The 16,420-nt window shown below is 38.1% G+C and overlaps 2 protein-coding genes across 2 annotated transcripts; one reads left to right on the top strand and one right to left on the bottom strand.

Moving 5' to 3' along the window:
• Positions 1–2,543: 2,543 nt before the first annotated feature.
• On the bottom strand, positions 2,544–8,538 carry gja1b (gap junction protein alpha 1b). Its single transcript, XM_032584419.1, has 2 exons — positions 8,410–8,538; positions 2,544–5,913 (listed from the first exon to the last, which is right to left on the bottom strand). The coding sequence occupies exon 2, from the start codon at positions 5,895–5,897 to the stop codon at positions 4,734–4,736; it is 1,164 nt and encodes a 387-aa protein (XP_032440310.1). The 5' UTR covers positions 5,898–5,913; positions 8,410–8,538; the 3' UTR covers positions 2,544–4,733.
• Positions 8,539–11,957: 3,419 nt separating this feature from the next.
• On the top strand, positions 11,958–14,226 carry LOC116734621 (neural cell adhesion molecule 1-like). Its single transcript, XM_032586109.1, has 5 exons — positions 11,958–12,025; positions 12,075–12,184; positions 12,283–12,475; positions 12,564–12,688; positions 14,174–14,226. Exons 1-5 carry the CDS (start codon positions 11,958–11,960, stop codon positions 14,224–14,226), a joined length of 549 nt encoding a protein of 182 aa, XP_032442000.1.
• The last annotated feature ends 2,194 nt before the right edge of the window (positions 14,227–16,420 follow it).

Genomic DNA, 16,420 nt, shown 5'->3' with positions numbered 1-16,420 from the left:
GCCTTTGCTGTTGTATCCTTGGGCAAGGCACTTCACCTACATTGCCTGCTGGCGGTGGTCAGAGGGCCGTGGTGCGTGACAGCCTCGCCTCTGACAGTATGAACTTGTGCTATCCAGTAGCTTGCCACCATCAATGTGTGAATGTGTGTGTGTGTGTGATTGGACTTCATGTATTATGAAGTGCTTTGGGAGCTATACGTGTTCTGGCCATTTACCATTTAAAACAAGATGTTTAGTCTGATTTACTTCTAAACAGTGAGAAAAGGAATGTCAACTTCTGTGTTGATGGACTGATGACCTGTCCAGGGTCTATCCTTCCTCTTGCCCAATGAATGCTGGAGCACTAGTTGCCCTGTAACCTTGCAAGAATAAGCGGGTTTAGATCATGGTTGGACACATTTACAGAAAAATTCCTGTAAAAAAAATCAAATTTTTCCATTTTGCATAGAAGTTGTCTGTGCAGTTTGAGAATGTCTGTGTGCACATATTTTGGAACTAACTCAATTAATTGAAAGCGTCATATAGGAATAGTTTATCTTATTCACTGAGTAGGTCATGAAAACATTTGGCACATATACTTGTTGGACAGAACTGTATGGTATATGATAATGCACTCAAACTTAAATGCTCATATAATCATATCAGAAAGTGCATGTAAAGTAAATAATATCTTGATGTAGGTATAATCTCCTTACAATTCACTACAAGGACAAAGTAAAGTAGCATATGCGCCTTTTCTGGACACTTCAGACTTGTTTCTTATTTTATAAAAGTTAATTATTCAAATAACCAGCCAGGAACCAAAATGGCCTTGTTATGGGTTAAGGCATTTTTTGACCCACAGAAATCCGTAATGGCAAGTGGCAGCTGGCATGTGTGGAATGTTGGCTGAAAGTTGTGGCCAGTGGAGACGTCAAACAAGTATGGAAATAGTTGAGCTCAGCAGACTGTCCAATAGGATTTTTTAAGGTAAAATTTACCCTTTTTTTAACCATAACCATTTAGTAAGCTAACTATATATTTACATTGATTACATGAACAGACTGCACAGTGGCGCAGTTGGTATAGCACTGTTGCAAGAAGGTCCTGGTTTGATTCCCAGCCCGGCGTCTTTCTGCATGGAGTTTGCATGTTCTCGCTGTTCATGTGTGGTTTTTTTTGAGTGCTTCGGCTTCCTCCCATTGTCTAAAATTATGACTGTAAGATTATGTATATGTGTATTTTGTATATATGGATATTTTTATATTTGTGTTTTATGGTATTTTTTCTACAACGTACTGTATTTTTATTGTTTTTTTTTTTTTTCATTTCTGTACTCTTGTTTGGTCATGACAGTTTCAATTTCCTACTCGTGGGACTGACAAAGTATTATCTTATCTTACTATCTTACACTGCACTTTTAGTTATACCTGCAGTCAATTTAGATTGACTAGTGTGCAGTTATTTTGGACAGTGTGAATGTTCTCTGTGGCGATGCCAGGGAAATGCCACATACCTGGAACATACTTTCTGTGTAGCAAAGCTTCTATAATGCATCCCACCCAAGTATTAAAGTAAAAAATCCCCTTTTTACTTTGTTCTCATGTGTTAGATCATTTTTTCAAACTCTGCTGACAAGGCACAGGCAAATGTAAGACAATCTCAAAAGGTTGTTAATTGTTATCACATATGGAACTGCAAGTACTACATTCAAAGTGAGTGCTAATAAAAGCTGTCCACATTGTAGATGTTACTGTAGAAACTAGACAAATACACACTTCTCAGGTATTCCCAATATTTCTATCAAAGACACAACTTGAAATGACACTAATCAAATTACATTTGTTGTGAATAAGTAAAATCACTAAACTAAAAGGTAAGCATGCTCTGAAAAAGGGACAGCATAGAACTCATCCATCCATCCATCCATCTTCCTCTGCTTAGCCGGAGTCGGGTCATGGGGGTAGAAGCTTAAGTAGGGAGGCCCAGACTTCCCTCTCAGCCACTTGGGCCAGATCCTCCAAGGGGATACCAGGGTGTTTCCAGGGAAACATCATCCCTCCAGCGTGTCCTGGGTCTTCCCCGGGGCCTCCTCCTGGTGGGACGTGCACAGAACACCTCACCAGGGAGGCGTCCAGGAGGCATCCTGACCAGAAGTCGGAGCCTCAACTGGCTCCTCTCGACATGAAGGAGCAGTGGCTCTACTCTGAGTTCCTCCCAGATGACTGAGCTTCTCACCCTATCTCTAAGGGAGAGCCCAGACACCCTATGGAGAAAACTCATTTTGGCAGCTTGTATGTGTGACCTCGTTCTTTCATTCATGACCCAAAGAGAAATTAACTAAAATTATTGAAATAAAAAAATGATTTTATTATAATCAAATGCATATTATAGCAGGACAAACAAGCATTTCTGATGGAAACTTCAAACTCTTTAGATGACAAAAAACCTTTGATGACTAATGGCCACAAAATCCAAACAATGACACAAACAATTGGGAAAAATCATTACCGTTATTTCAACCCTGATTAGTATCTCATAAAAAAAATCAGTTCAATCAAAGATGAGGACTGAGAACATTTATTGGTTAAGATAGCATTTCACAGGTGCAGTTAATAAGTTGAATTTTTTACTACCAGTTTTACTTTTACAATAGCAGATCCCCTGGGTAAACATGTCTAATGCTTGCTTCTGTTCAGAGTGGAAGACACGCAAATCAATTAACTAAAAATGGTCAGTTGTCTGTTATATTGAATAGAATTGAGCTTTGTGTTGTAAAATAAATTAGTAACATATCTATCAGAAAACTCTTCACATACAATTTGCATCAAGTTACATCTTTTAACAGCAAGATCTCAGTGCAAATGCTTTTGTAAATGAAAAGATCCTTGTCAGTACCGACAAAATTATTGACATAAAGTTGCAAAAAGCTCCCCAAATAAAGTTTCATCTAGTTTTTGACAGTTGTGGAACTAAAATGATTTGGATTTAAGGTAAGAGAAGACTAAATATTAGTCCAGATCCATGACCAGTCTTCCAAACACTTCACATTTTTATTGTGACACAGTTAGCTTGATATACAGTACTAAATATCTATTTCTCAAGCAGCAATGAGTTAAACAAGGAAAAAAAAACATTCACTCAAGTATCTAATACACATTTTTAAATACTACTGACAAAGAAATGAAAAAAAAAAGAATAAGAATGCTGGTCATTAAATAAATGATGTTAATAAAATCTAATAAAGTTTTTCTTTAAGGAACCCACAAACAAGCAGTGATATGTCTGTTTGCAATTCCTGCCACTTTCATGTGTACCTCAAAAAGAAGAGACTACAAAATGAAACATATAACACCAAAAATATTCAAAGTTTATCAGGAGTTACCACTTCTGTTGAATGAGAATGTTGGAATTTAACAAAAAGAAAAAAAAAGAAAGAAAGAATTGTTTTTACTCTTAATAAATCTGCCTATTTTTAGTTGATGGAATATTGTTTTGAGATGATACACAGCAGTAGCGTGTTGAAAGGTGCTTTCCTTTCCAGGTTCCCCTTTCCTCATTAACACCGCAGCATGTCTACTGACACAGCATAGTCATAAAACCATCCAACTGCAGTTTTCCTTGTGAGAAGGAGACAAAGACTGGAACAAATGTTCAGCCCTGAATATGGACAAAATCAGTTTGGCAATACAGGCTAAGCATTAATTATATTGAATGATCTCGGTAAAAGGCAAAGTATAAGAACAAATCTGCGTTGGTAGGTAAAAAAACCATTTTTCTACCAGCATTCCAAACCGCCATCCTACCAGTTCATTCATTATCATGTTCCAGTCACTTGATGGCATCAAATGCATCAAAGTATAGGAGTGTTCTTACCTGAAACTGAACAGCAATGACCAAACAAATCCACAAAACCAGTGTCACCTGTCCGCTTCTTTGTCTTCAAACTAATCAGTGACAGTTTAAAAGAAAAAAACAAAAACTGCATAATACTATGCTACGAGTCATCCGATTGTTCCCTTGTGTACACTACCTGACCTTTTAGTGCACATCCTATATTCAATGTGTTAAAGGTACAGTGTTTTAACAATGCTGTGCTATCTGAAAACATCCAAGAAGTACTGTCACTATTCCTGCCTCCAAGCACATTGCTTCTATTCCCCGTGTTTGTTGTGGCTGTTTTTCCTTTTCTTCTCATGTGATTGTTGCAGCCATTTTCCCTCACAGGCCATAGCGGCTTGGTGACCTCTCCCTACATGCTCCTTCTTCATTAACTACTTAGAATTATCTGACACACTAGGTATTTGGTTAGTGCCTGGGACCTGTCAGTGAGTCTAATAAAGCACAAGCATGAAATAATCACACATTGCTATTGGTGACAAACCATTTTTGCCCCCACTCTGTGGCTTTTGTCAGTAGTGTTTAAAATTTGCTTGGGACTTTAAAATTAGACTTTGATGTGTTTAATATGAGCGAGGTTTAGACTTCTAAAACTTCCTATGGCTGTTTCATATCATGAAAAGTTACAGAAATACTCTGAGATAAAATAGATGAAACTTGAACCTTTAAAAGGTCTTGCAAAATATTTAAATTTCAATTAGATTTGCTATTTCTCTGAAGGAGTGTCTATACTAAGCACTGTGACTGTTAGTCCCAGCTATGAAATGAATATGCACTCAATCGTTGCCTGATCTTCTGCCTGCAGAGAGTAATCTTGTCAGCTGGACAGACATGGAAGTAGGCAAAACCTTGCTTTACACGTCCAGGTCATCTGGCCTTGCTCTGCTCATCCTGCTGCTGGCACGGCTACAAGGCCTGGCATCAATTAAAGCCAAAGGTTGGAGATCATGTCCTACTGATGAAGGAAGTTTCTTTTGCTCGTGTGTATCGTCAGGAAAGTCAAAGGCTTGCACATGGGAGTTTGAAATAGTGCTTCCCGCACCATTTTGGCCAAGCCGGTTCTGCTCTGTAGAGTAATTCGCCCAGTTCTGCTCATTGGCCTGTTTATTATAATTTCTGCATGAACTGGTTCCCCGCTCCCCAGTGGCCAGCTTGTAGCCTGGGGGGGACAGAGGTGATAGGGGAGCAGTTGGGGAGGAACAGCCATTATAGTAAGCATACTTTGTTGTGGACAGTTCTTTAGGGGTGGGACTCAAAGTGCCTCCACTGGCATAGAGTGCTGGCTGTTGTTTCCCCTTTACACGATCTTTAATTCTCTTAAAAAAAACATAGAAAAGCTCGATGATATTAAGCAACAGGGAAACTAGAGAGACGACCAGCATGAAGATGATGAAAACGGTCTTCTCTGTTGGACGGGACAGAAAACAGTCCACCCTGTGTGGGCATGGAGACCGCTCACACGTGTAGACCGCAGACAACGTGAAGCCATACATATACCACTGGATCACCAAGAAGCCCACCTCAAACAGAGATTTAAAAAAAATGCTGACTATGTAGGTTCTAAGTAGGGCACCCTTCATCTTCACTTTGCCGTGCTCTTCAATCCCATACTTCATTTTTTTCATCTCAATTTTCTTCAGCGGTAAGTCAACATCACCTCCATCATTTTGTACGGCTTTAAGTTCTTCTTCCTTTCTGTTGAGTTTCTGCTCTTTCCTGTGCAGATAGAAAACATGAGCCAGATACAGGAGCGTCGGTGTTGACACAAAGATGATCTGAAGGACCCAGAAACGAACATGGGAGATGGGGAAAGATTTGTCGTAGCAGACATTTTCACAACCAGGTTGCTGGGTGTTACATTTGAAAGCAGACTGTTCATCTCCCCAGGCTGATTCCACCGCAGTACCCAGCACCAGGATCCTGAAGATGAAGAGAACCGACAGCCAGACCTTTCCTCCAGCGGTGGAGTAGGCCTGAACCTTGTCCAGAAGACGACCCAATGCACTCCAATCACCCATTCTTCGGGAGAGTGAGCTGGAACAAAAGCAGTTGCGAATGTGTTACTGTGAAGATAGTAATATGCAACAAATGATCGGATTAATCATGCTGAATCATGATCGATCCGATCGTGATTCATCATGAACTCTATCCAGAATTCTTCAAATGTCAGTTTTAATATTACCTGTTAAAATTTTTTTTATTAAGCACCTTTTGCAATCAAATTTGTAACCGGTCAATTAAAAAATAGTCAATACATCAGCCCTACACTGTATTGATGTTAAGTCAAGCAGAAAGGGCTGAGAGTTTCACATTTTGACGTGGGAAATACTGCATCCTTTGTTACAGACAATCAAACACACACTAAAGGAATGCTAGGTTATTGAATTTTAGGCAGCAAAATGTTTATTTTAGTTTAATAAAAAGGCTAGTAGCCTTTTTATTTGACAGTGGTCATACAGGAAAGTGGGCTATGGGGGGGGGGACATGCGGCAAAGGTCAACAGGACTTTGTGACAGCCACGTTAAGGACTGAGGCCTTCCTCTGTAGGTCACGCGGCACTGCAGCAACTCGTGTTTTTAATATTTTGTAAAATAAGCTTAATCTTGTTTTTTTTATTATTATTTTAACTGAACACTTGATTACTAAAAGAATCGTTAGCTGCAGCCCTAATGGTACATGAACAGTACGATGCAAGACAATTCTGTGGTTAATCAATTTTGACAGCTTACGGGGGAAACCTTATACCTAGTTTATTTTTTACCTAATTTGTATTTTATGTTTTTCTTCTTTTTGGTGGAGCAAAACATAAATGTTTGATGCAATGCACAAAATAATTCAATTGCTTAGAGAAGGAGCAAGAAGCACGTCTGTCCTTCTCTGCAACACTACACATGTACATCAGGCAGGCTGCTAAAATCCCTGAAACCTCTAAACTCCTTAAATCTTTAGCATTTTTCTAAACCCCAAAAATTAAAATGTTTGCAGTATTAGTAAGAATCTTCTCAGACAGAATACTACGCTAAATAACATTCCTGAGATTTGAAAAACGTAAACTTACTATAGGGATTTTTTCCCCCCCATGCTTTGCAAAACCCGTCATGTGAGCGGTTTAGACTTGCTTTAGTATGTGTGCCAAAGTTTAACTCCCTGTCCTGAGATGCATTGGGCAAGAAGGTCACCCACTTCAGATGCCAAAGCAAAAACTCGGCAAACCCAAGAGCCATTAAGGTTCAACAGTTTTTCCTTATGGGAAGGGAGGTTAAATGGACAAAAATGACAAAGCTGGGAACACAAATATATAACATCAAAGAGCAAAAGAAAAGCTTATTTATAGTGTTTTATTTGACAAGTTCTACAGGAAGATTAAGTCTAAAAAAAGAAATGGTGATGTGTGCCCGAAGCAGGCAGGGCAGGGCAGTTAAATTGCTCACAGTGTGAAAGCAATAAATCAACTTCCTACTTACATAGAACTTTCGCATATCTGTTTTTCCTTTGGAAAAAATACCAGACTTTATTCTATAATTATGCTTTTTTCTCTCTAAAATATAAAAAAAGCCGTTTAAAACTAATTATTGTGTGTATTAAATGGGCAAGCCTTACACACATGACTTTAATCCTAAGTGAGATTCTTACTAAGAAGTCCTGAAAAGATCTTTAAAAGTAGGTTTTCACATCTGTTTGACTTTAAGAAAAATTACACACACATATATATATATATATATATATACCCCTAAGCCCATGAAATAGAAAATCTATCTACCCTGCAATAACACCTAAAAGAAAATCCTGTTTAAAAAATAACTATGTGATAAATGTCACAGTTTATTACAGGTTTTTCCATTACACTTTTACCAACTGAAACCATGTTTGTCCAGTCCACAGCCTGGAGTAAATTCCTTAATTAGAAAATGACCTGTAGTCTAATCCTCATGAAGCAAAATGAAATGCATGTGCTCTCACTTATTGCACATTAAGCCACGGGAAGTTTTCGCCAGTGCTCTAAAATCTGGCATTTCAGCTTCAAACAAGTCAAAAAGTAATGAGGAGCTGAGGACAATAACGTCTGTGTGATTATTATCCCGCCACTTTCTACATGGCTGAGTCTGTCATGCAGAAATAAGCAAGCAGAACAATAGGCTGCAGTCCACAGAACTGTACTGGAAAAACTGAACCTCTCTGCTGCTCCTCTGCAGCCTTTCTACTGCGGCCGGAGTCCCAAATGGTCAAGTCCTGGGCAAAGCTCTCCATCTCATTTGGTAAGTGAAAACCCCTCTTTAATAAACGAGGAGAGAGCCCTTTTAAATGTCCAAGAGAAACTTCTTTACGTGGGGGTTCAGTTCTATTTCAAGACGTCTAATAGGGTTAAACATAAATACTAAAGAAAAACAAGCCTTTCTATAAAACTATTTTGTTAAAGTTGGAAAATTTTAACAGGAGCCTGGAAAAATCGCCCGTCTATTTCTAAATCCTGCTCTCATAGTTTTCTGTTTGTTTTTCCAAACCAACGGCTTTGGTTCCACTTGAGCTTACCTGCAGGGTTACAGAAGGCGGTCCAGCGGGACTTTCTTCGCCTATGGAAAAAACTTCCTTCTCACGATCGGAATCCGGAGTAAAAAGTGAGCCGAACTCCTCAAACTTCCCTTATAAGAGTCAGTCAGAAAAGTTCCAGTCACCTGATCTCTACGTCAAAACACGAAGCCCCTGGAAGCTGGAAGTGGAGGGGCCAAAACGCCCCCCAAAAATTTCAGGGCAGCTCCTCCCTGTCTTCACGGATCCCACCGCACCAACATCCCTTCCAAAGCCCGGTTTAATTTGCTGCGTCTCAAATAAGCCGCATGCTGTAAGAACAATTCTCTCTTTCTTAAAATGACATTTTATCAGAGTATAAAACATTTGAACAATAAAGAATAAATGTGGACAGTAACGAAATGAGTGAGAATCTTCACTCAAAATGAGTGAAAATCTGTCTCTGCAACTTGAAAACATTTCTGTCTTTTTCTCAGAGTTGCACAGTTTAGAGTTCACTAAAGTTATGAGCCTTATTCGTAGAACAGTTTTGCTCGAACATCTTTTGAAAAAGTACAACTCCAAACTAAACTGTGCACTTTAGTAGTGCATAGCGCCACCTTGTGATGGTCCTTCAATATGGAAATCGCATTAAACGGTGTTTTTTGAGCAGGTTTTTTTTTTTAGACATAGGCCTACTTGTTAACAGGCTTTTGTATTGACAAAAATACAAAAGATGTATTGCCAACTTTTGTAGATCAAATTCAATTCGAAAATACTTCTTTAATACTTATAAAAAAAGTTTTTTTAAAAAGTGGAACATTTCACAGACTCTTAAGAATCATAAATTACTTTTTGTTGATCTTTCCTTGGCCTCAAATATGATATTGAGACTCTATACAAGAGGGAATAAATATTGATTCCTTAACTTTGTCTTGATGTCATAGCCACACCTTGTCTTAAGAAAGTCCTGCCTGTCATTGCATCTGATGTGGTTCCAGTGATAAAGTGATCGCTCTCATCAGGTGTTTTCTTCCAGGCTTTAAAAACAGCAGTAATCAAACCACTGATAAAGAAGAACAATCTGGACAAATCACTACTGCAGAATTATAGGCCAACCTCCAACCTCCCATTCATCAGTAAAGTTATTAAAAAGTCTGTCTAAACAGTTAAACAGCTTTCTAACTATAACCAACCGTTTTAACGTCTTTCAGGCTGATTTTTGTGTTCACCACAGAACAGAGACTGGCCTGGTCAAAGTGTTCAGTGAGATCCACATAAATACAAGCTGTGGAAGAACCACAGTGACAGTTCTGTTGGACCTCAGTGCAGCTTTTCACACTGTTGACCATGACATGTTACTGAAACGGCTGGAGAGTTGGTAAGATTCTCTGGTTCAGAACTCAACTGGTTCAATCTTACAAAAAGAACAGGGATTTCTTTGTTTCAATAGGTAACTTCTCTATGCACCACAACTCTGGAACAAACCTCCATCTAGATTAAAAACCCAGAGTTGCTTTTGAAACATAATCAATGAAACATTAATCAGCATTTTGATGTGCAATGATGGCACTTGACAAAATATTATGTTTCAGTTGTTGACTGTGTTCTATGACTTTTATGAGAGCTTAGTTTTTCACCAATGAGCTTCTGCTGATAGCAGGTCTACATCATAACACACCATTAAAAGTTTCTTCACTGGTGTTAAGCACACAATTCTGTTGGCAGATGATGGGCATTAAGTCTTTAAAAATTAACTTACATTACCATATTTCCAAAAATGTGTGCACACAAACTTAAAAATGACATCATGGCATTATATTATATTACATTTTATTTAGGGAAACAGGCATAGATCTGTAAACATATTTGACTCCTTTGTAACAGTCTATTGTCCACGGAAAAACAGCCTCATACTGTATGAACAGGAAAACAGCATGAGTTGGGGTAACCCAAGTTTGATTCTAGTTGGCATCACTTTGGTTCCTTGATACCTTCCTCTTGATCTGGTACTTAACGAAAGCCACTTCTTGACAGTTTTGCTGCAGTGCTTGTTGGTCATCTTTGGGTCAAACTGCACAGCAGCAGCTAAAGAACACAAAAGTAAGAGTCAGCAAGGCGCTGATTTGGGCAGATTAGAAAAGCGATAAAAGACATTTGAAAAGTTTTGAAACACATTGAAATATTAAGTAATGTACTGCTATAGAATTGAGAACAAACACAGACACCATATGGTTCCCCTTGTACATTCACAGTTAAATTAATAAGGACGGATCAATGGATATTGGCGTGTCATTATATGTCAACTAACATTTAGCGTAAACTTAGACGCCATAAATACCTATCAAGCTGCTGCATAGGCAGAAAACAATGCAATTATTTTTCAATAAACAGTTAAACTAAGAGTAATACCGCCAAACTAACAGCAAAAATGTTTAGAGTAGTATTAAATTCGGAAGCCAGTTGCAAACAAGCCAGCAGCGAAGTGGCTATGTTGGGACATAGAACTAATGTAAAAAAGGAGAGGTGGACCGCTCCATTACTTATAGTGACTTGTAGATGTTTTTGTGTCAACACGCACAGTCAGTAATAATATTTACAGACAAGTAAAAAAATGTACAGAAACACTATATGTTGAGTACAAATCACTGTCCTTAACATGTAGCGCTTAATTTAAAGCTTGACAAAACCCCAGTCAATAATAAAATGCTCCCACCCAGAGATTGAAGAGCTCACCCTCCTCCCACAAACATGGGTGTGACAAACAGCGTAGAATAGATTGATTCAACATTGATCAGTCCACAGCTCTCAAAGCACAAAAGCTTAAAGTTCATGATTCTCCATCCAACACAAGACTTAGACCAAATCCCAACTGAGCACAATAAGTTTATAGATGCTCTTTATGACCTATTTTAAAGGAAGAATGGGGGAAAAAATAAATTTCTAGACGTATAAAGCTGGCTGAATAACCCCAGGAGGCTGGCAGCTGACTCAGTGGAGACTTTGACTTGGTCTGTCACATAAAATGTTCAAGCGGATTTTCTACCTTTTAAATGAAACAGGAAAAGAAAAAAAAAAACATCTTTCGTCATCTCTCCTTTCCCCTGAGGGCTGCCTGCCCCTGCTTTCATCCGGAAGCCTGGGGGTAAGAAACTCAGGAAGGGACAAAGAGGAAGAAAGGAAGGAATGAAGATGATGCTAAAAAAAAAGATGAAAGTAGCGAAAACGGATTTGGAAGCATATAGTGAATAGGAAGACATAAAGACAAAAAAAAGATGTAGGAATGAAACAAGTAAGAGATGATGTCGTGCTTCATGAATGAGCATCAGAAATTTGGGTTGTAAGATAGGATGAGAAACAAGAGCATGCTTTCTACTTGCCCCCTCCCTTTCCCATTTCCTCCCTTTTCATCTGCCCCAGTGCCCCTATATAACCTCTGACACAGACCATGCCTCAGTCAAAGTTGTGTCAGCAGCACAGGAAACTGCAGCTATCTCTCTGCCTTTGCGGCAGCAATATTTGAGCTTCACTTGTTTGAGTTAGTTTTTATATCCAGTTGGAGTTCTGGACTGATGACCTTCCACCAGGAGAAGATGCTGAACCAGTTAGCCATCATCTTGCTGCTCTTGCCACTGGTGCAGTGAGTGAGTGGGAAACACTGCAGCTTCCTCTGATGCTAATTATGTCAGCCTGAAAGACCTCTCCTTCGGCTCAGACTATCACCTGGAAGTCAGAGCCGTCAACTCTAATGGTTCCTCCGTCCCTGCAACGTTCAACTTCACAATTGCAGAACAGCCTGGTGTGTTGCCTCTCTTGTTCTACGTTAGATGACACACGTTTCAAGTTACAGATAATAATAAAATTTATCTGGGTAATGTTTTTCCTCTGTCCCCGCAGCGAGTAGCAAGATGACCAAAGGCACTGTGGTTGGCATCGTGATATTGATCTTCCTGCTGGTGTTCCTGGCAGTGGATGCCACCTGCTGCTACAGAAACCGCTGTGGTCTGCTTATGGCCGTCGCAGGGAAACTGTCCAGGTGGAAAGACCCAAGCCTCAAAAAGGTCGAGGAAGGAGAGGGGACAACTAACGGGTGAGCAGCAGTCTGGACGACAACCATCTCACAGATTCTCTTTTGCGAAGAACCTTTTTCTAAATATTCCTGCATATTGTGCCAGCAGAGATGTAACACTGAAGGGTCTCTCCAAACCCAGAGACAGTATTCAGCAGTCCGAGGTTCAGACGGTCAGCAAAGAAGCCGGTCAACGCTCAGAGGTCACCTGCGACAAAGCTCCACTCACCAAAAGTGAGTAAGTTTGTTCTCCCAAACGCCAACAAGTTGCATAAATACAGTATGAACGTTATGAAAAGTATTCATAGTCTTTTAACGTTTTGGTATTTTTAAATTTTGTTATTGAGTGTGATTCCATTACAAAGGAAAGTGATTCCAAACTAAATTAGTGGCATTGAATTTTAAAAATAAATGGTGTTTTTTCTGTCTCTACTTAACAAGCAATCATTTTCAATCTATCACAGTGAATTCCAACAAAAATACTTAGAAGTTTGTAATTGTAATGTGCTTAAATGTGAACAAGTTAAAGGTATAAATATCTTGGCACTGCAGGCTACAAAGCAGAAAAAAAAACTGGAATCATTTTGCAGTTTCAAATTGTGTTTTGCTTTTATTTTAACACGCTATTGTTATTTTTTTTTTTATCCACAGGAAATTACACCCCACAGCTAACCTGTGAGGCTTTCTAAACTAAAGAAGAGAAAAACAAAAGACTACATGTTATACAGAGATCCAGAGAAGAAGTCAGTGGATCCCAGCTGCTGTGGGAGAAGTCAAGCACTCAGGAGGAAATGAACGGATTTGAACTGATGGTGATAAAACTGAGCTCATCCTGCTGTTAGCATGGAGGACACGTTAGCATAGCTGTTAGCCTCAGTTTTTACACTTGTTTGTTCTTTAACAGGGTAATAATGACGTCTGTGTTTTACAGGGTAATAGTTTTGTTACTGTCTAATCGCTGTAACTGCGTTTGTGAAAGAAAAACAGTAACATTTACTTGGCACAACATATGTTCATTAGTTTCACAGACGGAATTATCGTTTTGTCGTTGATAACTTCTTTATTGTTAACATCGTGTCGGTGAGTCCAGCAGGAGTCAACAGAATGGATTAAATACCGTATTATTTAACTGTATGCTACTGAAAATGAATGTAAACAAACTCCTGATAATATTTATTATTTTCTAACATTACATTTATAAAAGTTAATTTGTTTTATTTGGGTTTAGATACGTCCAACACCATCTTTAACTTTCCTGCCTCGATGTGCTGTTGAGCACTTTTCTATAAAAACGTCTTGGAAAGTCAGAAAGTTTGACACTTGTAGTTAAAGAGAACTTCAAAAGTTTTAATTAGCCACTTACAAAATGTATTTTGTTTTCTATCAATGCTAATATTACCAACAGTAGATCAGCAAATCAACAGAACAGTGTTTAGCTTTTCTTCTAGTTAATTATTCTAACAGTGTTTTTATTTTTTTACCACTGTACATTGTGTATACATTTTTTGTGTTTCATAAACATGCTTGATGTCTTGATGGCTCATTATATGAATGTTTTCTGCATGTTTATTCAAATAATATCAGAAGTGAAGAAAATCTTTTCCTTTTTCTTCTTTCATTTTTTAAATCAGTATTTTATCTCTACAAACAAAGTGTGTTGAGTGAAACATGGCAGTGGCAGCATGATAATGTGGGCATAATTTTTATTCTACTGGCCAGGAAAAGTTAGTGAGACTGAGGAGAGCAAGGCAGACTGTAACCTGCAGCTGTGATCGCAGCGACAGGCAGCTCCAGGATCGTCTTAGGGGGGCTGAATAGTTTTGTTTTTAGATTTTTGCTTGTAAAATGTTTGCAAACCCTGAGTTAGTTTTCCTTCATTTTCACAATTGTGCACAGCTTTATGCCAGAGTGGCATTTAATAAATATACTGAAGTTACAACAATTTCCTGCAAGGCAGTGCATGGCTCATTGTGCTGACCAGAAACAAAAGTAAGCAATCATTTCTACAATTAGCAAAATGTTGCAGTACATGTATAATATACATAATTGGATTGTAGCGCCAAAGGTGGTGTGGATGAGACACAATTTTACATAAACTACAAACACTTAAAATCCTCTTTCCAAACACACTGAGCTCATGTTGGTCTTTTGAAGCAATAGCCTTGAATGTCCTGAGGAAATAACTTATGCTTAACTTTTTTTGTCCTAAAACTAAACTTTGTCCTTGTTTACAAACTGGGACAAACAATGAATTGAGTTTGTTTCTTTGAGTTTGGACTCTTTGAAATAGATAAAATCAGTTAAATAAATGATTACTAAGCTCTAACCAGATGTGGATCTGAACAAGTCGTGTCCTACTTGCCAACCTCAGAAAGAAATCCAAATGTGAAAACAAGAAATGAAGATGTGGTAACAACCGCAGCACAGGAATAATAACATCAGTTCAGCTAAAGACATGACCAACACCAGCATTAGGATGATTTTATCTTGATGACTGATAATCCAAACTAATGCATTAATGAATGGTTGACATTTTCTCATGTAAATATACAACATTTAGTTATAACAGCCTATCATTACACAGAAACCTCACTCAGCATTTCATAAAAGCATTTTGAGTTATCATTGTTTATGTTCCTATGTTTCGTTTATGTTCCTGAAAATATATTCTCAAAATCACCCAGTTTTAGTCGGTATGTTCAGCCATTTTCAAAACACAGATGCGACAATCATACTCAGTGATTAAGAATGTCTCGATGAGTTTTGTCAGATTAAAAGTACCTTTTGAAAATAATAACCTTTAAGTAGCTGTTTGGCACACATTTCTGCTTTTTTAAATGTAAAATTTTTCATTGGTCTGAGGCAATGATCTAATTTTAAATGTCATGTTTTCATGAACTGTTAGAGGAAAATCATCACACTTAATAGAAATAAAGGATATCAAACATCCATATGTGTAATTAATCTACATAATGTGTTCAATTAGTGATAAAGTTCCTGAAATAAATGAACTTCAATAATATTAAAATTTACTGAATATTATCCGTATAGCCTAAAGTATTTAACAAGAATTTAACACCTCACTAACTTTTGAAGATGAAATTGACATGACATAAAAGGCATCAAAGGAAATTAAACCCTATTGTAAGAAAATAAAGAATATTTTTCTGTTCAAGAGACCAAAAACTGATCTGGTCTTAATTTAAAGTTCGAAAGTTCAAAACACTTTGATTCTGACATTGTCGCCAAAGACAATGTAAAACACAGTGATGTTTCTGCAGAGAGCTCATCTGAAGATGAAGGATTTAAGTACTCTGGTTTTGACATTGTCGCCGAAGACAATGTAAAAGACGATGGAATTTCAGGAGAATTCGAAGAGGATAAGACAGGGAAATGCTTGGTTTTGACATTTTTCCTGAAGATCAGAAGGACATTGATGCTTCCTCTAAAGTTGAGGAAGTTACCATCAATATGCATTTGACAGTCAAGACATCTGGAGACACTGCTGCTTTGGAAAGCGTCTGTCTTCCTGATAACAAAATGGAGCTGGAATTTGAAACCTACTCTGGGGACACAGAAATGAACATTAAAGACACTCCAGAATACTTTGATGATTTTGTTGAACAACTGGACCTGGCTGTGAAAGAAAGCTGTGACTGCAAGGAAAATCAGATGAATTTTGAAAAAGTCTTTGAAAATCCATCAACAGAAGAAACCGCTTCAGTTGATGCAAACTCAAAGGGTGAAATTCAAAATTACACAGACCATTTTGAGAACCTGGACACTAGAGACATGGATGATTCACCGAAGGAAGTTGACTCTGGAAGCAGAAATAATGCAAATGTGTCACATTTTGATGAAGTCTCTGAGTATTCTTCATCAGAAGAATGGTCTTCAGATTAAGAAAGCTCAAAAGATGATATTGAAATTGACCCTGACCATTACGACAACATTTACGCTAAGGAC

Source organism: Xiphophorus hellerii, chromosome 15, assembly GCF_003331165.1.
Source record: "Xiphophorus hellerii strain 12219 chromosome 15, Xiphophorus_hellerii-4.1, whole genome shotgun sequence".
Classification (NCBI taxonomy): domain Eukaryota; kingdom Metazoa; phylum Chordata; class Actinopteri; order Cyprinodontiformes; family Poeciliidae; genus Xiphophorus; species Xiphophorus hellerii.
This window is presented reverse-complemented; position numbering and strand designations above follow the sequence as displayed.